The sequence below is a fragment of the Drosophila innubila genome (genome assembly GCF_004354385.1).
Source record: "Drosophila innubila isolate TH190305 chromosome 2L unlocalized genomic scaffold, UK_Dinn_1.0 4_B_2L, whole genome shotgun sequence".
Classification (NCBI taxonomy): domain Eukaryota; kingdom Metazoa; phylum Arthropoda; class Insecta; order Diptera; family Drosophilidae; genus Drosophila; species Drosophila innubila.
Window position 1 is genome coordinate 11,165,508 of NW_022995372.1, and position 27,187 is coordinate 11,192,694.

The 27,187-nt window shown below is 36.8% G+C and overlaps 2 protein-coding genes across 2 annotated transcripts; both read right to left on the reverse strand.

Moving 5' to 3' along the window:
* Positions 1-1,013: 1,013 nt before the first annotated feature.
* LOC117780899 (4-coumarate--CoA ligase 1-like) lies at positions 1,014-2,952 on the reverse strand. The gene is made up of 5 exons (XM_034617588.1): positions 2,806-2,952; positions 2,540-2,747; positions 2,279-2,471; positions 2,090-2,206; positions 1,014-2,031 (listed from the first exon to the last, which is right to left on the reverse strand). Exons 1-5 carry the CDS (start codon positions 2,935-2,937, stop codon positions 1,080-1,082), a joined length of 1,602 nt encoding a protein of 533 aa, XP_034473479.1. The 5' UTR covers positions 2,938-2,952; the 3' UTR covers positions 1,014-1,079.
* Positions 2,953-3,302: 350 nt separating this feature from the next.
* On the reverse strand, positions 3,303-5,251 carry LOC117781931 (4-coumarate--CoA ligase 1-like). The gene is made up of 5 exons (XM_034618816.1): positions 5,073-5,251; positions 4,809-5,016; positions 4,548-4,740; positions 4,359-4,475; positions 3,303-4,295 (listed from the first exon to the last, which is right to left on the reverse strand). Exons 1-5 carry the CDS (start codon positions 5,202-5,204, stop codon positions 3,353-3,355), a joined length of 1,593 nt encoding a protein of 530 aa, XP_034474707.1. The 5' UTR covers positions 5,205-5,251; the 3' UTR covers positions 3,303-3,352.
* Between the last annotated feature and the right edge of the window lie 21,936 nt (positions 5,252-27,187).

The following is a 27,187-nucleotide window of genomic DNA, read 5'->3' on the forward strand; positions in this document are numbered from 1 at the left end:
GCGCAGTGTACTGAGTCGCGGAGTCGGACAGTGCTCGTGGGTTCGAGTCCTGCCGTGGGCGAAAGATTTTCAATTTATTTATGTTCGAATTCAATTTCATTTTATATTAAAACAAACTCAGTGCTTATTTAAAATGTAATATTAACATTAAATGTTAAAATATAAATTATTTCTTTTACTTTTTAATTGAGCACTAAAACAAGCAATATGGCCATTTAGGAGGATAAAGACATAAGTGCGAGAGTGGCTCAACACTTTGAGCCTTTGTCTTTGAAAATTTTGCAATTTTGTCGCGGGTCTGATTCCGGGGAACAACTTTTTTTCCAGCTGAATTTAAGCTTTTTTTTTAATTTTTACAATTTATTGAAATTGTTATTTATGAATGTTATACTGACATTTAATATTGAATACATGTTTAAAAATTTCATTTAAATAATTTTACATTGGTATTTATATAAACGTTAAGTTAAAATTCTATGTTAATTTCATGTTTATTATAAATTTACTGTGTAAATTTATGTTTTTTAGTAAATTTGTCTTTTTTTGGTTTTCAATTATTTTACTATTTGATTTAACATTTAGCATGTTTAACATGCAGTTTTAATTTATTCTCTGTTAAGGTTTCACTTATGCTTAACATAGCCAAATATGCATAAACGCATGTTTATATATATGAATGCTTAGCTAGAAACTTCTTTTGTTTTGGCGCGTGCCAACATATGTATGTATGTGTGCACTTAACAGATCTTAATCTTAAATATTATTTAGTTTTTAGAAGTGACTGATTTTGGATAGTAAGTACGGGGTCTCCGACAGTCGAGTATGCTCGACTGTAGCACCGGCCGACTAGTTTTATCTAAAGGTTGTATGTCATGTATAAGGACTGTAGTACGCTATAAATAAAAGAATATTATTATTTTTTCCAATGTCGAATAGTTTAGTTCTTCAATATAAAACTTGAAGGTCGACTTAGAAAATAGACAACATAAAATTCCTATTTCTTAGAATGGGAATGGACAATATAAATTTATTTTTGTTTTTTGCAAAAAATATAATTTACTTAAGTTATTCAGGAGCAATCATTCTTGACAATTGAGCGCCTTAAACATCTCGAGAGCTGTCTTTCGCACGTACTTGCCATTGGAATTAAAGGGTAGCTTGTCTGTGAATCTAACTCCGGCATGAAGGTGCTTTGCAAACAAAGATAAGCGTTTAGCTACATGGTCAATGATTTCTTTAGCACTTATTTCACAGTCTTGATGTTTTAGTACCAGAGCACCGGCGATATCCCCAATAAGTTCATCAGGAACGCCCACAACGCAAACGGCCTTGACCTGTGGCAGCTCCAGTATGGCATTCTCAATTTCGGTGGGCCAATAATGTATGCCTTGATATTTAAGGGTTTCCTTCTTACGATCGATAATGTTAAGATTGTTATCATTATCAATATATCCCAAGTCGCCAGTATGAATCCAGCCATCAGAGTCCCGTATTTGTCGTGTAGCATTTGGATTTCCATAGTATCCATTCCAAGCTTTGCCATTATGTACATAAATCTCACCTACTTCATTGTGGCCTAAACTGTTACCAGACTCATCGACAATTCGAAGTCGTACACCAGGAATTGGTTGTCCAGCTGTTGCCGCATTCTGGACGCCAATTTTCATTGTAATCATGCCAGCTTCAGTCATGCCGTATCCCGAAGTGTATGTAATATTCTTAAATAACTCCTGAATGCGTAACAATATTGCCTGCGAAAGAATTCCTCCTCCATAGTTCAGATTCCGCATTGAAGAGAGAGCAAAGGGTGTGGCATCTTTACAAGCGCAAATTGCAGCCAATTGTATTGGTGCCAAGGTCGCATAAGTGATCTTATATTTCTTCACTAACTGCACAAAGTACTCAGCTGAAAAGGGGTTTTCACTGATGATGCGAGTGCTGCCAAAGAGAATGCAAAACATGAAGGCCCACAAGCCGCTAATCCAATCTATGCCGCTGTTTACAAAGAAGATCGTTTCACCATTGACCAATCTGAAAAAAAATCTTAGTGATTTTCTTTACATTTAAGAAATAACTGCTTATAACTTACAAATTATCCTCAATAAGTACACTGTTTGAAATGCACACTGCTTTGGGTAAACCAGTGGTTCCCGAGGAGCATAAGATAGCTACTGTTTGATCACTGCCATTTTTAAGTGGTTCCGGTCTATAAATAAATATAATAAATATATTTATATTTTTTGTATAAGTTTCTCATAAATTTTCCATTTGGACTTACTCATAAAGCATTACTGGTAAATCATTGGTTTGAGCCAACATATTCTCAATGCTGGGCAACCCATCAATTGGATGGGATATGATAATAATTTCGGGTGACCAGTCCTTAGTAGCTTCACGGACAGTATCATAAACCTCACCATCACAGAATATCATAGCTGGTTTAGTTATCTCAAACATGTACTTTAGAGTCGCTGCATGATAATGAAATAATCGATTAATCAAATGCGGTTCAAAGTCAAGAGGATATGGTGTGATCTACCTTCATCGAAGATTGGACTAACTGCATGAAAGGGTGTGGTATTCAGGAGGCATGCAACACCCACTGGCATTACATAGGTGGAGTTTTTAGCCACAATGCCAACAACACTCTGATGATCCAGGCCACGTTTCTTCAGTTGCTGGGCTATGCGAACGGCCCACGTGATGGCCATTTCATTGGTTACAACAATCCCATCAGTATCCGATATCTGTTTTATTTAATTTTTCTTTATTTCTTGTATATTCTATTTCATATATTGTGCTCACCTGAATCACATTCTTTGGGTAATTTCTCATTGTATTAAATACAATTATACCCAGAGATGTGTCTTTATTGTACATGGAAGTGCGTGGAGGGCCACTCCATATTTTTTCCGTACTATCCCAAGTTACGTTCATTGCCGATTAGCTTTAAGGTTCTGTTCGTTCCAAAGTTTTTAATGCGATTAATGGAAAAATTTGGGTGACACTTTCTTATAAAGCGAGCACAACCAATAATTAATTTTTATATTAAAAAAATTTGATTTATCGCATATCTTACACTTTAAGATATACGGGATTTTTAATTAAATTTCAATCGAAAAAGATTACTCAAAGCGCGTTAAAAATAAACTCGCTAAATTGATCAGTTTTTTTTTACGAAATGTGATTACCGTTAACTATTAGTACCCGTTACATATTAAATTTTTAGATTAGGTAGGAGCTAAATATATATGTATAACATACAAACTATCTGAGGTAGAAAATAATTGAAAAGACTATAGATGTAAACGTTATTTCAGTTTATAAAATTTATTAAAATAATTTATCAATATCAATTCAGCGCCTTAAACATCTCGAGAGCCGTCTTTCGCATATACTTGCCATTGGCATTAAAGGGGAGCTTATCTGTGAATCTAACTCCGGCATGAATATGCTTTGAAACCACCGGCAATCGTTTAGCTACATGATCAATGATTTCTTTGGCACTTATTTCACAACCTTGATTCTTCAGTACCAGTGCACCGGCGGCATCCCAAAGAACTTCATCGGGTACTCCCACAACACAAACGGCCTTGACCTGTGGCAGCTCCAGTATAGCATTCTCGATTTCGGTGGGCCAATAATGTATGCCCTTATATTTGAGAGTTTCCTTCATGCGATCGACAATGTAGAGATTGTTATCATCATCAATATATCCCAAGTCGCCAGTATGAATCCAGCCCTTAAAGTCCTGTATTTGTCGGGTTGCAAATGGATTGCCATAGTAGCCATTCCAGGGCTTGCCAGTATGTACATAGATCTCACCCACTTCATTATGGCCTAAATTGTTACCAGACTCATCGACAATCCGGAGTCGCACCCCGGGGTTTGGTCGTCCAGCCGTTGCTGCATTCTTAATGCCAAAATTCATTGTCATTATGCCAGCTTCAGACATGGCATATGCCGAATTGTAAGTAGCATTTTTAAATAGTTCCTGAATGCGTGTCAATGTTGCCTGCGAAAGAATTCCTCCTCCATAGTTCAGATTCCGCATTGAAGAGAGAGCAAAGGGTGTGGCATCTTTACAAGCGCCAATTGCAGCTAAATGTATTGGTGCCAAGGTTGCATAAGTGATCTTATATTTCTTCACCAAATGCACAAAGTACTCAGCAGAAAACGGGTTTTCACTTATGATGCGAGTGCTGCCAAAGAGAATGCAAAACATGAAGGCCCACAAGCCGCTAATCCAATCCAATCCGCTGGTTATATAGAAGATCGTTTCGCTATCAACCAGCCTGAAAAAAATTGTAGAAGTTTTTGGTTTGAATTTTAAACAAATTTTTTTTTTTATTACTCACATTGTATCCTGAATTAGCACACTGTTTGAAATGCAGACTGCTTTGGGTAAACCAGTAGTTCCCGAGGAGCATAAGATAGCTACTGTTTGATCACTGCCATTTTTAAGTGGTTCCGGTCTATAAATAAATATAATAAATATATTTATATTTTTTGTATAAGTTTCTCATAAATTTTCCATTTGGACTTACTCATAAAGCATTACTGGTAAATCATTGGTTTGAGCCAACATATTCTCAATGCTGGGCAACCCATCAATTGGATGGGATATGATAATAATTTCGGGTGACCAGTCCTTAGTAGCTTCACGGACAGTATCATAAACCTCACCATCACAGAATATCATAGCTGGTTTAGTTATCTCAAACATGTACTTTAGAGTCGCTGCATGATAATGAAATAATCGATTAATCGAATGCGGTTCAAAGTCAAGAGGAAATGGTGTGATCTACCTTCATCGAAGATTGGATTAACTGCATGAAAGGGTGTGGTATTCAGGAGGCATGCAACACCCACTGGCATTACATAGGTGGAACTCTTAGCCACAAAGCCAACAACACTCTGATGATCCAGGCCACGTTTCTTCAGTTGCTGGGCTATGCGAACGGCCCACGTGATGGCCATTTCATTGGTAACAACAATGCCATCATTATCCGATATCTGTTAAATTTTTTTCTGAAAATTCTTGTATGCTCCATTTCATATTTTGTGCTCACCTGAATCACGTTCTTTGGATAATTTCTCATTGTATTGAATACAATTTTACCCAGAGATGTGTCTTCATTGTACATGGAAGTGCGTGGAGGGCCACTCCAGATTTTCTCCCTACTATCCCAAGTTACGTTCATTGCCGATTAGCTTTAACGTTCTGTTCGTTCCAAAGTTTCAAAAGCGACTAATCATACACTTTGATTTGTTTTCTTATCATAGCAAGTACACCCCATGGTTTTTTCTTATGGTAAAAAAATGCATTATCACACACTTAACACTTAAGGAAGTCAAAGCATTTCTTATCAATTATGTTTACTAGAATATTTATAAATAAGATTAGTACCGCGTCATTAAAGTTAATTCCATTCACTTATCAGTTGCGTAATCCATTGAAGAATTAAACTAATCAATAATTTGATTTAACTTCAAGTTCCATTGACCGTTTCCCAAGATATAGATTTGAACAAATTTATTACATTGCTTATTTTTTAAAGGTTTCCTTTTTGTTAACTTCAATTATATTTATTAGCAGTCAATTGCTATCCACAAATTGCTTAGACCAGTGCCAAAATAGCATTGCAAATACATATGTCATGTTTTTTAATGACGTGGAATCTGTGGATATTACTTTGTTTGCGTATTTGAATAACTTAAATTGCAATTATATAACCTGCATTTGATTTGTGAAAGAGGTTATATATAAAAGTTATGTAATTGATAGAAAAGCATATACATAATTTAAAAATATGTAGAAATATTGTGGTAGCTTGTTTATTCCCCCATGCTATAATCGAATTTTTTTCTTGTAAAATATAAAATTGTATTATCAATACGGAAATTGAGTCGCTTTGTCATCAGTAAATTATTATAATTTGCAGAACAAAGTTAAAAAATAGAATCAAATATATAATCATTTCAAATGAAAATTTCAAATTAATTATTTTTGGTTATAATAATTATATGGAATTGTATATTACAAACAGTTGTGCTAAAAAAAATTGTCAACATTATATAAAGATTCATTAGCACAGTGAACAAAATTACCTTATTTTACACAAATTGTGTTTACGCGACGTGTGTCGACTTTAATTAGCTTTCATGCTTTTACATTCGCTTGCAGCAAATGCAACAAAGGTAAGGTCAATGTGCATCTGCTTATTAGGTGTGCATACTGTCAAATATAGGTCAAGCAGCCTTTGCTTTGGGCTGCATTTGGATAAAAAATGATGTGTGCGTGTTGCCAGTTTGCCAGTTGCCAGAGTCTGTGTCATGCATAAGTGGCAGCAGGACCAGGTCAGGTGTTAAAGCTGACTTTGCTATGCTGTCCTTGTTGTTGTTGTTGTTGCTATCCGACAGGCCAGGCATACTGTCGACGTCGACGATGACGTCGAGCCGCACTCATCCTAGAAACATAGAAAGGCAAAGCGAAAAATGAGAAATATGTTGGCCTAGCGACTGCGTGCGAGGCAAGTGGCACCAGTTTGTATTGTCATCCTTTTTCCGTCACTTTTTGTCTCTGTACGCTTTCCCTTTGCTTTGCCATTTTTCTAGCTTTTCTCAACTTTTTCATTTTTTCGTATTTTTTTTTTTTTTTGCACTGAGCCTGCCATGTCTCTCAGTGTTTTTGGCTCTGTCTGTGTGCGCTGGAGCGCTTTTTCTTTTCTATTATTGTCTCACTTACAAGTGTACCCGATGTATTATGCATATCCTGTAACACTCCACTTTTGTTGTGCATTAGTCAAATGTACGACAGTTGGAAAAACGGAGACGCCGAACCGACAGCGAAAGGGGAAGTCGTGTAGGAAGGAGAGAAAGACGAAGGGAAATGGTCATGGAAATGGAAATGGAGCACACTTAGTCACACAATTGGCTTTGCATGGCCAAAGAGCTGAATATGTTGTCAGCTTGAGTCTTTTGTATTGTTGTTTTTTGCAGGTAAGAAACAAATGAAGAAATTAAAGCAACAAATTAATAAGCACTTTATCCATTTCCTACTGGGCCTTTAATTGGCCTATACCAAGGTTTTATGCGTCGAGTCGAGTCTTTAGTCCTTTTGCAGGCTTTGCTTTTATTAATACGCTTCCATAAGCCACTGCAAATGTCTTTAGGGGCTCAACCACTTCCTTACCGTGTGGCAATTATCAGAGCAAAGGCGTCGACGCCAACGCTAACGCTTACGTTTACGTCGACTTCGACTTCGACTTCGACTGCGACTGCGACGGCCTCTCAACAATGCCATAAAAGTGCCACTTAAACTGTTTTAGTTTTCCTTTGTGCGTTGTTTTGAAGTTGCAGGTGGCAAAAGAAACCACACTACGAGATACACTGGACAACAAGATTGCATATTGGTTAAAAACAAAATACTATAAATAATCATAAAAGATAATTCGATAAATTAAGAGTGAACATCTTTTCACAATAGTCTAAAAATGTGATTCTTCTCGCATAAATTACTTGATTTAAAATCTATTTCTACTCATTTCGCATTATTTAAAAAATACCAAGGTTTTTTCATATACGAGTATGTGGCATAAAATAATTGTTTGTAATAACCTATTTCTGCGTTTTTTTACTTTTATTCGTGCTTTATTTATAAAATTATAATTTGTGACATACTTAAAACTTTACCAAGTACACGAGTACTAACATAAAATTGTTCATGCTTAAATTGTATGTTTATAATTTGAAAATCCTTCAGCAATAAATTTAAATAAAAGGTATTTGAATAGATAAACCTGTGTTTTAATACCTTCTGACATTTGTTGAATTTTTAACAATTTTAATCGGTTTCATGTCAGTTTTGCGTACACAAATTTCAGTTAGTTGTGAGTATTTATTAGAAGTTTGTCGATCAGTGTGGTCGAGTTCGGTGGTTTAAGTGTAGAACTGTAAATTGCTTGAGCCTGGTCGGCGTGAGCTTGGTTAAGCCAGCTGGCAGTTGGCAATTGTTTCGCTACTTGGCCAAGTCGTCCGTCGAAATGCGAGACGTGTTTAATTGCTCGATTAGTGAGCAGTGGTCCTGGCCAGCCTGTACTTTCACTGCCATGCCCCAAAGCCAACCCTCGAGGGTCGTTTGGTCTGTTGCCGCTTTGTTGGCCAAATAAAAACTGGCATCATCGTCACTGTCAACGGCGTCACCAAATTCCCAAAGCCATAATCTTGAACTGGCAACTAGAGAGCAAGAGAGATTGGGGAAGAATGAGATGCTTGGGAAAAATCTGGTTTTCAATTTCATTTTCGCTCGAACAACACTTAAAAACAGTCGCTGAATTAAATTATTCAAAATGTCAAACAATTATTCAAACGCCAACGGAACTGTAACTTTGGACTTTATGCAAAAGGGAGCGATGATTCTCATCCAGGGCCCTCAGGGGGCACCTGTTTTGTTCCTGTTACTCTGGCCTTCCTCTATACGTACATATATACGTATGTAAAAAGCCAAGTTATGATTTAAAAAGATATTAGCCTTGTTCACAGTTTGCTGCCGGTTCCTCTTGCCCTTTGTACTTTATGCAAAACAGGGCAGAAAAAAAGAGCGGAAAAATGAAAAGGAGGAATAAACGTAACGCAAGCTTTGGTAAATTATATCTGCAAAAGAACATAAAATATACTAACGTAAATATACTAACTTACATATTTACTTGTTTGTATGTTTATAAGGGGCACATTGTTGAGGAAATTTAATTATATCTAAAGTTAAGAGGGCAGCTTTATTGCTGATTCTACGCATAAACTTTTAATAACGGTGCGCGAGCGCGTATTTTGCAATTTTCTAAACTTCTTTTTCGCCATCTACAGCATTGATATTTTTTAAAGCGAAATAAATATATGTAATTTAAATAGTCGTCGATGCTGCCTCAAAAGAGTACTGTAAATATTGAATGTGATTAAAAAGTGATGCAATTTGTGCAATTCGTTTCTGTCAATCAGTGGCTCAGGCCACAAAAGCCGCACCACTTCGCGCACCACTCAACCACTGTATTCCACTGTACACAGCAATGTGTTCCGTTCGCGGGCTAGTCAAATAAAATGTAATGAAAACTGTGGTTTTTATTTTAATTTAGCCGAAAGAGGTAGACTGAAAGGAAGAGGGAAATAGAGACAGCCAAGGCCTTAAAACCAAAACTAATAAATGTCTCTGATTTCACAGTCAAATGTCCCACATTTCAGCTGTAGGTGTGCGTGAGGGTATTTATCTGTGCACTATTGACATAGTACCAATCCTAATGAGTTAAGCATTATTGTCAATGAGCCTGATAAGAGATTCCAAAACATGTTAAAGCTCTCTATTCGAAAGGGCTCAACTACGAGATACTCATTGCTAAGAGACGTTAATAAGAATTTAAAACATATGAAACCACGTTAAGTCAAACTATCGCAGATATAAGTTATGGGTTAAAAAAATAAGACCAAAACAAATTTTAGTTGAATGAAAGAGAAAGTTCCAAACCTATGGAATAATTCCATTCCATATTATACGATTGTATTGAGATTTACAGGACTTGTAGATAGTTTATATTAAAGACTATATGCATATGTGATATTAGTTTCGGCTTAATCGAGTCGAAGATTACATTTCATTGTACAAAATTATAATAGATTTTTCGACATATATTCAATGGGGTATAATGAGGGTATAATGAACCTGCAAGTGTAAGTTTAACTATCAATAATAAAAACGTTTTCGAAAACCCGTAAGCAATGTTTATAAATCCATAAAACAAACTTGACGCCATTAAAACAAGTTTTCTAATGTCTTTCAATTACACTTGACGCTCATAAGTATGCTATGATTAATGTAAAGACTCAGCTTGCAAACATACACTTACACACACACACACACACACACACATACACACGTACACTGAGAAAGCACGCGCCCTCTCATTATCGCATCGACAATATCCTAATGTCCATTTATCATTAGCGCAATGGCTATATTTAAGGGGGATGCTGTGAGATATGGAGAGAGCGATGAAGGGGAAGGGAAACACTAGAGGCAGCAACTCTCAGCTCTTTGGCAAATGAAGTATATTTTTTTTACTGACTTCAAGTATAAGAGAACTTCAAGCTTCCATAATTACAACAGCTGAAATAACTTAACTAGGATGCCTGACAAAATTTTCCATTTGCTTTTTGGGCTTTTTCCCAGCAGCGGATGGTAGACAAACAAATGAAAACGACGTACTGGTTCATATTAAATGCCAAAACTAATTGATGTTAATTTCCAGAAAACTTTGATGGATTGCCACAGTCAAAATTATTCCTGGGATTAACTGGAAATGTGAAAATTCGATGTGTACAGCATTTTCAGAATTTTCTTGCACCCGTCTGTCTCTCTAAAAATAGAATGCAAAACTCAATTGACAGGAAAAGGTTAAAGCGACGCAAATCGAATCGCAAACGAGTTGGGATTTAGTTGGGAATTTGCCTGCTGCGACAAGGACTTAAAGCACACGCATCGCATTGACTGAAGCCGGATCTAAAAACAGGATAGAAAGAGGTAATGTAGTAAATGGCGGTGGAGAAGTGGGAGAGGAGAGGAGAGGAGAGGAAACAATCATTGACGACACTTGAGCAAAAGTTGCCAGTTGTCCTTGCCAACTGGATGGTGTTGCTTCTGCTCCTGCTGCTTTTTTCATCTTGGTTGTGAGTTGAGCAGAAGCGGTAGCAATTTCTGAATTTATTTTTATCCGTTCGGATGCCGCGGAAATCCTATATCTGCTGCTCCAGCTATCGCTTCACCACTTCTGTCTACATGTCGTCATGTCGTTGATGTTGACGCGTTTTGCGTGCCTCATTCGCAGACACTTTGTTAACCGCGTTGCAACCGGACTGCCTGTGGACTCCAACTGCCATCCGTTTCTCTGTTTCCACAATAACAGATAACAAATGCAGCAATGCTTTAATCAACAGCAGACTGTCCATTGGCCAAGTCTAGAGTCTAGAGTCGAGAGTCAATGTTGGACGTTGGCGTTGGCGTTGAAGTTGATGTTCCTCTTGCACTGCAAAACAATCACTCAATGTTTGACTTGAGTTAATCGCCGTTGGCCTTTACGACTTTGACGAGACTTTGACTTGGACTTGGCAGCCAAACACACATGCACCCACTCATACACACACACTAACACGCACACGCGTAAAGAGCTGCAGGGGTTAACAGAATTGATTGCGTATATTTTCATTTTGTATGGCATTGAAAGCAATACCATTTCATTTTCGTCTTGCCAACTGAAGAGTTACTCAAAATTGCTTTCAGCTGCCTTCAGCTGCTGCTTAGCAATGATATATATTGATGAAATTTTTGAGGTATGTTTTGGGGCATGCAACACGCAACAGCAGAGATAGTCTTGGTAACTCTTAAATGTTCGCAGCTGAGGCTATTTATATGCGCAATCAATGTTTGCAAATCAAATGATATTTTGCCGATTTCTCAAGAAATGTAACTGAAACTCATAAGTGCTTCAAAAATCAAGAAATTTCATCTTAAATATTTTGTTTTTAAAAAAGGAACATTTTAAGACCATTTTACTAATACTAAGAGTATAAATTTAAAAAATCAAAGCTCTTAATACAAGAATAAAAATTAATTTATGGGAAAGTATAAATATGTGCTATTTCATAGACAGAATAAAATGAATAAATAACAGAATAAATGTAATTAGATAAAAGTTCTTAGTTTTGAGACCTAAATCTTGATTTTAGAACATTCTTTTTATCAGTGTATAAGACTCAAATGTGTAATATGTATAATGACGTTTTGAAGTTTAGTGAAAAGAAAAAACGTATCGAAAACAGTTGTCCCAAGGGATTTTTTGCTCAGTTGCTTAAAGAAGTGTATCTCCAATTTCATTAAAATTGTAAATTTTAGGTATGTTTTATTTGATTAAAAAATTTCCGGTTTCTGTTCCGGTACGTCCCGATACAACTATTTTGGTAAACGGTTATATTTCGGTATATACGGGTACAGCAATTATATAAAAGCAAAAAACAATTAAATGTTATGCAACGAAAATATGTTAACAGATTTGTACATACATACGTAGTACGTACTATATGTTTGTATTTTGTCAATTGAAAGTTCTTTATAATAGAAAGCTAAATATGCAAAATGATATACATACAGATAACAACAAATCAATTTTGAAAAAGTGTTCGATTTTCGGATTTTATAAAAAAATTTATTTCGGTTCCGGTGCTCAAAATGAAACGGTTAATTTCAGTAATCGGTTCCGGTACCGGTTTCGGAATTATTCCCTGCTTAATTTATTTCAATTTTTTATAATATTTGAATGCATTGGTTGCTTGGATCAGAAACACCGAAAACTGCTTTCTGGTTACATGGGCGCTGTTAGAGATTAATAAAACATGTCTGACTATCACACTATTTCATATATTGAGGTATGACTTTATGTTGAAATAACATACTATGTGTAATCCAAAAGTACGTTACAAGCCTCGAGTTTAGTTGAAATTTCGATTTTATTTGGTTTATAAGAAGGTTCTTGACTAAATATTGCTGCAACGCTGAAACGCACTTTGCTCTACGAGTATTTCTGTATGTGTGCAAGTGGGTGTATTTGTGTGTGTTTGGCCTTTTGGCTTAGCTTGCAATTTAGTCTGTGTGCTCGGAGTACGAGTATCCTTGCTGCTGTCATTTGTTAGTGTTTCCTTCGACCTGCTTGCTTGCAACTTATGCGTGACTCAAGTGCATACTCGAGAGCCTCGACTCGGGAGCTAAAAGTGTACGCAGCTAAAACTTTTTCCACTTGAAATAGTTTTTATTTTTTCTTTTTTCTACTCCGTCCCACTCTCTTTTCTCTATTTCCATTGCACTCTGTCAATTGCTGTCCCATTCACTACTGGCCGACTTTTATGCAAATAAATGTTTTTACTCATTTTAATACACATTTTTATGGCACTTTTACTGGTAATGCGCCAGTTTTTATCGTTGCTCCACTGCTTCCTCATCCTCATCCATATCCTTATCCATATCCTTATCCTCATCTTCAAACTCATACTACGTCTTCTCCTTGAGACTTGCAATTCTCATCTCATCTCTCATCTCGTTAGTGCGTAGTATTTATACAGGAATTGGCTCAATTTGCTCTCGATTTATGCAGAAGATGCTTGAAATGCTTCTCGCTGCGATTGTTTGCTCGGACGCCATTCAACCATTTGCTACTTAATTGACTTGCATTTTTGCTCAGCCATTGCCTTAATAATGTCAACTTGAGATGGCAGCGTGAAATGATAGTATAACGAAGGCCAAATTTATGTTTAGGATTAGTTTTGCGGCAACGGAAATCATTGAAAAAGGTTCGATTCGATTTGAGACAAAAGTATTTACATGCATTTAATACTTTAGTTAATTGAGCTTACTTTTATAAAAGTTGTTAAACAATATACTTGAAATTTAAAATGAAATATTATTTTAATCTTTTTGGCTCCCAAGTTCCATTCATTAGCTGAGTAATGATAATACTCTGAAGGAGGCAGACAGAAAGACAAGCTATTTAAACTCCTCTTTATATCAGACTATTGTAAATTTTCTATATACACATCAATAACGGAGTCTGATGATGATAATAGATGCTTATACATGTTATTAGTTCATGTTGCTGGCACAATGTTGGCACTTTATTGTGCAATTTCTGGGAGCGACAATTCAACTTGGATGACTAAAACTGTAATGAAGACCAGGTGGAGATGGAGGAAGTGGTAAGTATTGGTAATCCTTTGCCCTTTGCCTTTTTGCTGCTTAGCAGCATAGTAAGCGATTTCCGGCGTTCGTCAAAAGGTGGCGCTTTTGCAATTGAATTGCAAATGGCGGCCGTTGACGTCGCGTCGTTTGCCAACTGATGGCGACGGAAGCGAGACCATCAAATGTAAGAACTGTTGCCATTCAATGGGCTTACTGTACAGTAGAACGGGATGAACGGACTGCCTCAGGACTCGCTCACGGCTGATGGCCTTTAGCTTCTGCCTGTTGGATCCTGACTCCTGGCTCCCGGCTCCTTGCTCCCGATTCTGCTCATTCCCGGCGGCTGTTTTTGACTGCGGTTGCCTGACGCGTCGTTTACTTTTGCCGCCGTACTTCAACCCTGGCTTCGCCGCATGCCGCATGCCACATGCCACACAACGTCCACCACCACCAGCTGCGTCTGCTGATTGTTTGTTTGCTTTGCGGCATATTTATTTCAAACGAGCCTGCACTTAGCGCCAACCCCTGATTCAGACTCGGCTAATGCAAAATTCAAGCGAAATGCGCTGCAAATGAGAAACTCTCAGAAGAACTTGGCTGAGTTCACGCCAAAATGGTTTCCGGCACGGAAGCGGAAGCCAATGACGGCAGCGGCCAACGTCGACGTCGGCGTCGGCGTCGCCAATTTCTGCCCTAATTTATTTATGTTTTGAAGCCGCAGCAGCCGAAAAGGATTGCGCAAGCATTGCCTAATTTAATTAGTTGTCGCCTTGAACGTAGACGAAGCTAAGAAAAATAATTATGAACACTACAGCTCAGATGCTCAGCTGATAGATGCCCAGTAAGCGCAAATAAAAAAAAAATATATATATGTATATTTAAAATATTCATATTTTTTTTATATTAAGATACAATTTCAAAATTCTATTTTTTTATTAAAAAATAAAAAGATAATATGTAATATGAAATAAAATAAAAAAATATAGTCGGAAAGACTGTAGTCGAGACACCGACTATAGGTATACCCGTTACATACTTTTAGGAGCTTGTATTGCTTTAAAAATTAAAACAGCTATTTCCGCCGATTTGTTTGACTGATCTTGATGCGATTATGTAGGATGATAGATAATGATAGATAACTTTAAATAAATGAATGTGGTGCTTTTTCGCGATTTTTTGGGGCGGAGAGATGCGTGTCAAAAATTTAAAGCAATATTTAACTGCGTGGAGTCTTTAGAAGTCTATTTAAGTATTATCCTCCAGCCTCCCACCTCCTACATTTTCTCTTGTCATGTTAAAAAGCTACATGGATAGTCTCTGAGATCTAGATATTTATAAGGACAGACATTGTCTCAAACTTATATAACTTCGCACCTTTTGGTACTGGGCTAAACATGGGCAAAAATGTCTGAGGAAAAAAAAGGGCAAAACTCGGCTTTTCACTTGGCTTGGCCAAAGGATTTACTCAGTATTTTTTCATCTCGTTTAATTTTTTTTTTTTTTTTGAGCTGCCGGCGGTTGACGTCGCCTGTCATGTTTGTGACACACACTTCAGTCAGGCAGCAGGCAGACTCACAGCCTGGCTCAGACATTGGTTTGGGCTTTTTGCGTGCTGCCTGCGACGCGTCGTACAGGCGGCAACGACGACTCCTGCGAATCTGTCGTGTCCTTGTCACAGCGCCTCAGTTAGCGTCGCACTCAAAGTCAGAGTCGAAGTCTGAGTTGTTGCTGGAGCTGGAGTCGGAGCTGGTGTCTGTCAACGTTTTGCAGACTGTATAAAAATGCTATCAAAGGCGAGCAACGTCCTCGAACTCGTACTCTCTCTTGCACTTGCTCTCGTTCTCTTTCTCTACGTCGTTGGCAAGGCGATAAAAATCCTTTTGATTAGAGACCCAACTTGAGAAATTAAATTGTGCTCACCTAGCAGCTTGGCTTGAGCTAACTCTCCCCCATCTCTCATCTCCCTCCCGCCTCCCGCCTTCTGACTGCATTTCTGCGGCTTCCTCGCTTTGGCTCTCCGCTTTTCCTTTCTGCTCGGCTGTTGCTTCTGATAAATTTTCTTATTTCATGCTTCGTTTTTTAATTTATATATATATGTATATATATACACTGATAAATAATGTTCTAAAATCAAGATTTTGGTCTAAGAACTAAGATTTTTGGTCTAAAAAATGCGTCGAGAACATAAAATTCTTAAATTAAGAGAGCACATCTTGATTTTAAGAACATTTTAAATAAGACCAAGTTCTTATTTTAAGAATAAATGTTCTTAAAATGAAAATAAAAAAATAAAAACATTTTAAATAAGACCAAGCTCCTATTTAAGAATAAATGTTCTTAAAATTAATACTAAAAAATAAAAAAAATAAAAATATTTTGTTATATTTATAATATTGTTTTTTTTTTTTAATTTTGATTTATTTACATTTTATTCTGTTTTAGTAAGTTATTTTAATTTGTTACGGAGTGGGATTCGAGCCGCCGCCTATTGCTTCACAACTGAAGCGGCTTCTCTAACCAGAGCGCCACAGGGCCACCATTTGTTTGGTACGAAATAGTACCTATTTATACTTTTCTAATATAAGATTAAGATTTTTATTCTTATAATAAGTTTATAAGATTTTTTAGATCAATAATCTAAATTTTAGAAATTTGGTCTTTAAATAATCTTATTTTAAGAACAAACTATTTAAGGTGAATGTTCTTGATTTAAGAAGTTGGTCTTTTTTTCAGTGTATATATATATATATATGTGTACAATTTTCTTCTTTTTGTTGTTGTTGTTGTATTTTCGATTTAGACGCTCGCGGCATTTTCGCAGCAGACGACGACGACGAAGCCACAGCAGCTTTACTGGAAGCTGAGATTCTTTATATCCTTTATATAGGGTAAAGCGCGTCAGTCGTGTACTCTTGTAATTACAGTTATGTCTCTGGGGCATGAAAGCAATTGCCAGTGCTCAGCGGAGAGGGGGCATGGCTGAAGGAGGATTCGGCGGGCGGGGGCGTGGCAAATGAGTACAACGTTTTTAAATATTGTTTGGCTTTAATGCAATCACACAATCCAGATTACTTACACTGCCAAGCTGCTTAGCGAATATTGTCCCAGGGGGAGGGGGAAGCTCTGATTGCAACAGATTCTCTCTTGGAAAACGTTTCTTATTGACTATAGTAACCATATTCAAGTGCGTGTGTGTGCTGTGTGTGTTCTTATCGAGATTGCGATTACTGTCAACGTCTGCTATCGCTGTCCTTGCTGTCTGTCTGTCAGTCTGTCTGCATGTCTCACATAAGGTTTAACACCTTTTCGATAATGAAAGTGCTTCGCCTGCCTTGTTGTTCATTTTTGATCCAAAAAGATGATTATGTTTTAAAGGTCACAATTAATTGCATATTGATTTTAAAATAGGCATCATTATTTTAAATAATATTTAACAGGTTATCATGAAAATTTGTATATATATTTTTATTAAACTTATTCATACAACGTTATTTCATTTGAAATGAATGCCTTTTGTGCTCGGAAGTTTGGCTTATCACAAATACACAATACTTTTTTTTTACTTATTCAGATAGATTAAGCAATTATCTGACAAGTACTTTCTGATAAGTTTAAAGATTTTATATCATCAAAGTCAAAATTTTTTTTTAAAGATTTATTTGAATGATAAGATAATAAATGACTATTTATATTAACAAATTATCAATATTACCATTTATTCACCATCCCCTTTCTTCAGCTATTTTATATTTAAGCACACACATAGGCATTTGTATAAGTGTATGTCATAGTGCTAACTACAATTCGCCATGACAGCATCTAACTTTATACGTACATGCGTACGTATCCACATCTACATCTACATCTATGTCTATTATTATCATTATTAAACCCTGTTCATGGCCACTTTTGCATAGTGTGTTGTCAACTTCACCATTAATTTCAAGGCTAACAATTTTACTCAATGCTCTTAAATCCCATCTTTTTATTTTTGTCATTTTCTGTTGTTGTTGTTGTTGTTGTTGCTGTTGTTGTTGCTGTTGCTGTTGCTGTAGCCCCCGGGGCGTGTTGTTGTCGTGCGCTGACATCGCTGTTGCTGTTGCCTCCCAATAACCCAAGCTATCTTTCCACTGAGAGGAGCATCAGCGTTAGCCATGGCCCTCCAATATGGCCGACGCTGCTTAACGTTTTGGCACCCAGAGCGGAATGTCCTTTTAGCCAGCGAGCGACTGGTTGGTTTTCCTATCATCACACTTTTTGCTTGCCTTTTTATTATGACAGTAACAGCAGCAGTCAAGGGGAAAGGCAACAAAATGTAATGAAAAATAATAAAAAATAAAGAAATTTAATAATGCCATCAACAATAAATCTATTTGGTTGTTACTTAAACAATGCACAGCAGCTGTTGTTGTGGTTGTTGCTGTTGCTGTTATTGTTATTGTTTTGCTGGCCCAGTTGTTGGTCCTTCTTTAATGTTTCGGTTTTGGGTTTTGGGCTTAAATAAATCTGCGGCTATTCTCAATTTTACCTACACTTTTAATTGCATTTTGATGACGTCTTAATTTTTATTTCAGCCTCGACATCTCTCTTGTTGGTTGCCCTACAAAAATCCAATTTCGCTAGGGCTACCCCGCCCTCTTTCCTCCTTCTCCTTTCCCATCGTCACCCTTTCAGCCTCCAGACGTTTTTTGGGAGAATCATTTTATGCGCTTAATCTGCTGTTGCCATTTTTCAAGGTTTCCTTTTGCACAGCGCAGCCTCCTTACAATGCTGCCCCGCTTCATGAGCTGTAGAAGGGTGTTTGATTGTGGTGTGAGGGGGGGAAGTGGAAGTGTAGTCAACCGGCAGTACATTAAAACTCCGTGGCTGTTACATTTTCTGACTGTGTTTTTGTATTGTTTTTGTGTGCGGCAATTTTTGGCATTTGCTGCGGGCCATAACAACAACAGCAACAACAACAGTATCAACAACAACAACAGCAGGGTTAACATTGTTGTTTTTTTGTTGTTTTAATGTCGCGTGATAAGCGATTTATGGCGAAGCTCTCTTGAATCGGTACTCCAGTTTCTGGTGTCGCGCTTGACTGACTGACTCTTCTGGCCGGGAGAATGGCAGTTGAAGAAGAAGTAGGGGGAGAGAAAGCGGAACCTGCTAGCTGGACTGACTTAATTCTGTTTAATGGCATGCCATGGTTATAAACTGCAAATGGTTTAATTGTTAGGCTCAGGCAACAGCAACACTTAACAACAAGAACATCAAAAAGCATTGACAATAAAAACAAGTTGCGCTTACAAAACCAGTTGGAGATAAACCTAAAATAAGCACTAATAATTCAATGATAGCCCTTGAACTCCAGCTCTGTTGCTCATTCTCTTTCACATTTAATAAGCTCTGAAATATTCATAATATTTCATAAATATAATGTGACAGAAACTGAAGTACAATCGATTTTCGGCTTAGAGAAATCGAAGTTTTTAATATGAATGCACAGATCAAATTTTTTGCATGCTCTATTATTATTTCTCTTTCATTATTTTATCTCAGATTTTTTATATATTGCAAACAATTTTTTTATAAGTAAAAACTTTTTATTGTGATTAAGAGATTACGGATCTGATTGAGTTTTTTCTAGGTTTTCCACAATGCTTGTGGGGAAAGTTTAATCAATAAAATATTTTTTAAATACTTTCCATTTTATCTTTTTAATCATAAGTTTTTTAATTAAATTGGATAAATATCTTCCAACTTTCTCTTCAGCTTGAAGAAGATGCCTTTAGCTCGTCTGATATGAGCAATGAACTCCTTAGATATCAATATTATATTGACATTGCAATTTCTTTTAAAAATAAATCAATCTTAGCTGAAATGCATAAGAAGCCGAAAATTTTCAACCAAAGAGTATCAATTAAATTGTAATTAAAATTTGGTTTCATTCTCAAAGATAGGATTTTAATTAGATGGTAAAAAGAACATTTAGAGTGGCGCATATTTAATTGTGGGAAATATACCCGAGATACTCGTCCAACGATGGCTGGAACTTAATTGAGTTACCAAAGTATCTTATAGCTGTAAATGCACTCAAAGAGCCGTTGATTGTGGGCAACGTTGCGGTGTCAGAGGGGCGTGTGCCATTTAACGCCCCTCTTTTTGGTCATGCAAAATAAAAAAAATAAAAATTCGCTCGAAATGGAAACTTTAATGGCGAGGCGGCATCAAAGTGCCAGACGAAGGACAGGATGAAGGACGATCTCAGTACAGAACCAAAATAAACAAATACTATATGCATTTACATACATGTGTGTGTGAGAGTATGTGTGTATGAATGGGCAATAAATAATACGAAATGCGAGTGGCCCACACACAAACACACACAAGTGCACGCACACACATACATATACGCAGCCTTGTGGCGAATCATAAAAAAAATGCCGTTGTCCTCGTCATTTGTTGCCTGTTGCCTGTTGCCATGCCAGAGTCTGTTGGCCTGGCCAAAAACAGGACCGACCTCCTGCCAGTTGGTCAGCCGCTATATTTTGTTATAAAATTAATTGTTGCTGCCCACCTGACAACCTCCTATCCCTCTAATTGTTGCTTTTGCTCGGTCTTACCTTTTAAAGTGCAGAGGCGAAGAAGGCCAATAATGAAATTCACTTTAAGTTTTTCAACATGAAAGCAAAAGTTTTTCACGATGTTGAAGAGGCTCCGTCTCAACGAGCTTCTACTTCTTGAATTGATGAAGGCTAATGTGGGTGTGGTCTTATTCTCAGTCTGTCTACGGGGGGTATTTGTTGTTAGCAGAGTTTAAGCAGAAATTATACGTAATCCCTTAAAGCCGTCAATTAAAAGTTTTGCTCAACGAGCTCTGACAACTCAACCTGTTTTCGGGCGCATGATAAATCTTTAATTTCTTGTACAACAAAATAAAGCAAGCTAGCGCAATCCGATTTGCCATTGACCCTCGCCTTTGATTTTGACATATCCACCCCCTTCCCCAATCCACCTTTCTGTTGCGGTCTATAACCAGCTGGGTGGTTAACGCTGTTCGCTCCTTTTGGGCCAGGCTCAGTCGCATGCGGCGGTTGTTATTGAATTTTTAAGATTTATCGATTTTATGTGTGCTGCATGGAGTGCTACCTGACTGCCTGACTGCCTGAATGCCTGCCAGGCAGTACTTTGAACTTCTCGACAGCCAACAGCCAACAGGCAACAGCAGCTGCCGTACTTACAACAGCACATGTGAGTGTAGTATATGACCCGATGTTATAGTCAATGTAAAACACACACCATAAAAAACGACAACCACTGCGATGTTGGGTATCATAAATTAAAGGCCTTAATAATGATAAATGTTGAAGAAGAGGGAATACAAAGAGAGCTCGCCAATAATGGAGAACTTCAAGCAAATCAGCCTAGCGTTTTAAAGGTTAAACACTGAAGTTTCAAGTAAGTTAAAATTCATACATACACATACTTCACATGATCTATGTCCTGACACTTAAAGGTGATTCAAATAATATATGTTAAACATTCATTGCCTAATATATAATGAGTTTAGCGTAACTGACACTTTGACGTAAACCACAACATAACATTGTACACTTTTATGTCACCAGCAGATGGACTTATGAGGCGTATGCGTAATGTCGACATATGAAACTCTTTATGCTGAATGATTGATCGATTATGTATTTATACATCCACTCAAATTCACATTCAAGAAGAGATTTTGTGAAATAATGTCAACTTTATAAAATGCTTATCCCTTGAAAAAAATATGTACCCAAGTAACAGTAAAACCTGTGCTTCTGCAGAAAAATTCAAAAAATTTGATTTAAAGTCTCATTACCTTTTTTATCTTATTAGAATCTTTAATCATTTAATTCCATTTGATTAAACCATTGCATATCTCATGTCTCTCATACAGAGTACTTACAACTTCGCATTGGTTGACAAACATATATCTGTCATTTATGACCTGATCATAGCAATCCGTTAGCACAATGAGACATCATCATCAATATCAATTAATGAGCTGCTTCCCAAACGGAAGATAATAAAGGATAATACGCAAATTGTGTAAATTGGACTCGGTCAATTTCTCTTCCCTCTATCTCACTTTCTCTTTCTGTCGAATTTCATGCGCTTTTCCGTTTTCATTAACACGTATTTGTCAGTGGCAGAGACCAACAACAAAAAGAAAAACAAACATTCAACAGAGCCGCATTTGTCTACAATTTTTGTGTGAAATATGATGATAATTATTAACTATATTGCCAGAGAGTAATTACGAGAGTACGAGAGTCGAGCCAGTCGTCAGTCAATGAGTCAATGAGTGAATCAGTCAATCAGTGAGATGAGTAGATATGGAGGAGCACGCACGGTGTTGATGAGGTGTGACAGATGATAAACCGTAAGTGAAAGTCGTCGAACCGCAGCACATTGCACATAAATGAATTATTAACCCCTTTATGTTCCGCACTACACTCTGTCCCCTCTGTCTATCCTCATCGATGGAATCACAGTACCCCAATATCAGTGTCAGGTAATTGTGGGGTGTCGAGCTTTTTGACAAATTGACTAAATATTCTAGGTTGGCGTTGAAATTAATAACAATCGATACGTCATAAATTTATGCACGTGGCTCAAATCAAACACGCACAAAGCAAACGACTAACCTGTAGGGAGTTGTTATTATTTAATTTCAGTCACAACTCGCGTTGAACTTGATGAATCAATAAAAACCACAAGCAAAGTCAACAATTGGCAACGCTCCTAATTATTCCGTATTGTAACAACATGCTAACTGAGTCCGATATCTTTTATCTTTATTTCTTTCTTTTTATTTTCATATTATTGTCAAACGACTGCAAATTGTTTTTATAATTTTTTGGCATTGGCTTATCTCTCGGAGCCTCTTCAATGTCTCTTTTGTGCTTATTTCCAATTTGATTTGCATGGAAATGTAATCGTTGTCGTTGAGGGGCGTGCCCCGCCTCTTCATGCTTTTGCCTAACTAAAGCAACAATAACAAGCAGATACAAAACACAACTTCGCTTTGCCAATGTATTTTGTATTGAATTTTTAATAAGACAAGCAGAGATCTTGATTTGCCTTGTGCTCCCGCTTTTTTTCCCATTCCATTTCAGTGTTGTGGCTCACGGTGCGTATACGTGTTGTGTTGGTAGCATTTAAATCCTGATGTAGCATACTTTCAAGGGCTTGTTGTATTTTGCTGTTTTCGCTCTTTAATTGGAGTTAAAGCGCGAAATTTTCTTTTCAGGCAATCAATAAAATTTCAATTATTCAGGTGTGCGAGTGTTCCTCAAATCTTTAGAGTCATTTAATGACAAACATCCTTGTTCCCCATAATGTCAGAGATTTTATTTATTTATTTATTTGAGGACCCACAAACATGGACTGCCATAAATTTATTTCACATTTCAACAACATTATTAATTATTGGTGTATTTTTAACATAAAATAAACTTATTTAAGATAAGTATTTTGCATTTATTTAATTTAATTTATGTATAATTTAATTAATTTAGATAAATTCCAAAACTTGTTAAATTATGTTTTTATTCTGAGACATAATTCTGCCTTTATTTTCATTTTAGCTTCATTTATTTTAACTGCAACATTAAATATCATTTTGTGGAAATATCAAAATCAACAAATTTGAATTGCAAAATTCAATACACTATTCAGCTTCTCAAGTGAATTGCGAAATCAGAATGCCTTTCTGGATAATGGGAAATGCCAGCATATATTTTAAGGAACTCGCTGCTTTGTCTATTTGTTTGTTGCTCATGTGAAATGGTAATAAAACAAATGCCTTTAAAAAGCAACAGATACAGTTGTACAGTTACTTATTTGCATAATGCTCCCACACACAGACTCACAGACATGCACACACACACATACACACACACACACACACACACACACACATACACACACACACACAGCAACAATAACAATAACAAATACAAATAGCATAAGGCAATAACCCATCGCAATAGACTGTATAATTTACATTAAATTGCTGATCAATATAAATGTATCTATCAGTGGCATTAGTTTAATTTGTATGTGCTACTGTCTATGCATGCATGTGTTTGTATGTGTGTATATGTGTTTTGCATTAAATCGCTTTTACCTATTGCAAATTGTGATTTAGATTTAGGAACTTGCTCAACGCATTGTTTATATGCACACCCAGATATAGACACATACACACATATAAATAGATATAGTTATAGAGATTATGGCCGACCGCGGTTGGAAAAATATTTTTGCATAATTTCCCGCACTGATTTCGGTCGGGCTTTTTGGTTTTTACGCTTTGTGGAGCCATAAATTATGCTGAAAAATTGAACATATTTGGGAAGGGATGATGAGTGGGAAGCGTGTTGAGGGGAGAGAGGTGCTCGGTTCACAAAGTAATTTGGTTTTTGGCATATTGCGGTTGAGTCGTCAAATGGTGTTGTTTTAGTTATTGTTGCAGTTGGTATTGCTATTAGTATTTTTGCATTAGAAGCTGGCAACAGAATTATCATTTAGCCGCTGATTTAATGCATGCAATGTTTGCGTGTGTGTATATATTCTATTTTGTATTGTCATTTGCCAGCCTGATTAATGTTTGATGTGCCATAATTACATAGGTACACACACACACACACACACACACACACACAAGCACGAACATCGAACAGTTCTCCTTGTTGCAGCAGTTTCTTGCATGCAATTCCGATTTTAGTGGCACTTTCGTTCCAAACGGTTTATGTTTATGCAATTTCAATTTGTTGCGCAATAAAAGCGATTTGTTTTAATTACTTACGCACATGGCATTTAATTATTTTTATTGATTAAATAAAACAATTAAGTTTATGTAAATTAAATGTGATAGCAACTGGCAAGAGACATTGGCATTGGCATTGCCGTTAGTTCAGTGATGAATAGGGCGATGTGAAGTGGTGAGAAGGGGGGCAAATGCCTAAGTACCTCAGTCAAGTTAATGGAATTGCCGAGAAGCGTTCGACGCTTCGTTCGGTAGTCGGTGAATCTCCTTCTCAGTCTAGTAAAATAATTTAAGGCCAAGCATAGAAAATTAATGAGGCCATTAAATGCTGAAGACGCTATAGGGACGACACACGCAAGAGACACACTAACACGCATTACAGACACACACACACAAACATAACTTAGTATGTTATATGTATTTTCATGTGTAAAACAACTCTTTGTTGGTCCTCTATTTATGACTGCATTGTGTATGTGCGTGCGTGTGTGCCGAGTGTTATGCATATGTCCGACTGTGTGTGTGTATATATTATTATTATTATAATGCATGAGATGAAATGTGAAGGAAAGGCGAAATCCTCGCTGCGGGGCATATTAGTTTTCTAGCTCAGGCAACGGCTCAAAAAATCATGTTTTTACTTTAATTTACAAATGTCCATGAAATAAATGTGGAGCAAACAGCTGCCATATAAACAAATTGAAACAAATGGTACTGCATTTCAACTATCTGTAAAATATAATTGTTGGCAGACTTATGCCATTTTTAAATTATAAAGAATTCGAATTGAATTTGTTAATTTAAAAAACCGAGATTCACACAACAATTCTATACTCATATGAGTGATATTTTTATTAAATTTTTCCAATTGGGGTATTTTTTATAAAATTTTATTTTACTACTTACTAAATTTTGAAATTACATTATAACAGAAATTACTCAATATACCACAAACTTTTTATGAAAGTGGATTTATTAAGAAAATTCATTAGGTTTTGACTAGAAATACTACTAAAAATCTACCCATATCAATCAACAGTTTTCCATTATCTGTTAAGAAGCATGACAATAATCGCGTCTCAGTAATTAATTATATTTTGAGTATAAATCTTAATTTTTTTTTAAATTCTATATATATAAGCATTTTTGAGCTTTTCCAAGTGAAAACTTAACATAGATTTCCCCATCAATACCTTCGTGTAGTGTAGGGCATTTATAAGTCGTGCTGATGCACACACACTCGCCTGAGAAAAGAAAATATTCTTGTTTATTTGGTACTTATTTAAGTTGTCGACGCTTTTGGACGTGGGCCAAAAAGTCTTTAACATTGTTCTCTCTCCCTTGTTTGGTCGTGCACCTTGAATCAGCTGTCTCTTTGTTGTTGCCGTTTACATCCATCAGCGGTTCGTTCTCTGTTCCTCTGTCCACTCGTCTGTACGTCTGTCCTCGCCATGTTGTCCTGCTATTGACTGATGTGCAGTTGCGGTTGCGAGTCCCAAAAATAAACTGCCGTTTTCAACAATATTTACGGTCTGTTAGCTTAGGCATATGAGAGTATTGTGTATGTGCTTGGCTTTATCTCCACTTTCTCTTGCTTAAAATACCCTGTAATCATAAAATGTATAAAATAAGTGGGCATACTGGCCGACTGTCAGATAGAAAAAGACAAAACTCTGGAGATGCTCGAAAATTGTATATGTTAAATTGGCAACTTCGTTCTAGGGTATCTTTTAGACTAGCACTTTCAACTAGTTTCTGTGTTCTTATATTATTTTTTATAAATTTCTCATGCTAGACATTGGACCAAGTCGTTAAACAGCCCACAATGCATGAACATAAAAGTGCGAGCAGCACCTGGCGGCGCTGTCTTCATTAGACGGTTAGAGATCTAAGCCAAGTTTCTCATATATTGTTGTTGTTGTTGTGGGGGGCACGTTTTGCATTTTGGTTATTTACACAGGCGGAACAACGGCACGTATACGTAATAAAGTTGAGCAAATAAAATTCACTTTCCTTCAGCGTAAAAGTTCTAATTTTTTTTGCTCATCGTTGTTGTTGTTTGTTGGTGCTTTTTGTTTTGTTTGGCTTTTGTTGGGCTTCAGTTGCAACCTAAATTTCATTTGAGGCGCAAAACTTGTTTAGTTGGCAAACCTTGCGCGTCGTCAATAAGGCGGTAAGGGATAGGGATTGTGAGACGGGCAGGGAAAGGGGGTGACGGATCAGACAGTTAGAGCTATGCATGCCATGATATAATCTCGTGCTCCACCAGCCGTATTTATTACGCGTCTCCCCATAACTCCCCTATTTCTAAATACTCCAACACAATTTTTATACTCGTACACGCATGCCAAACATGTGTAGCTGCAAATTTGTGAAGCGGGATCCAGACAAGCACATAGCCCAGACTGTCTACCTGGGGCATTGACAATTGAGTTCACAACGAAAGGGTATCAAAATTGCAAAGCTCTATGAACTCGCCAAGGCTGAAAAGACTGAGGGATGACTGCATAGAGATGGAATATAATAAAAAAATTGTATTTTTAAAAAAAAATAAGACTTCAGAACTGTAAGGCGTTTAAAGAAATATTTATCGTAGAAAATCTATTACAGCAGGC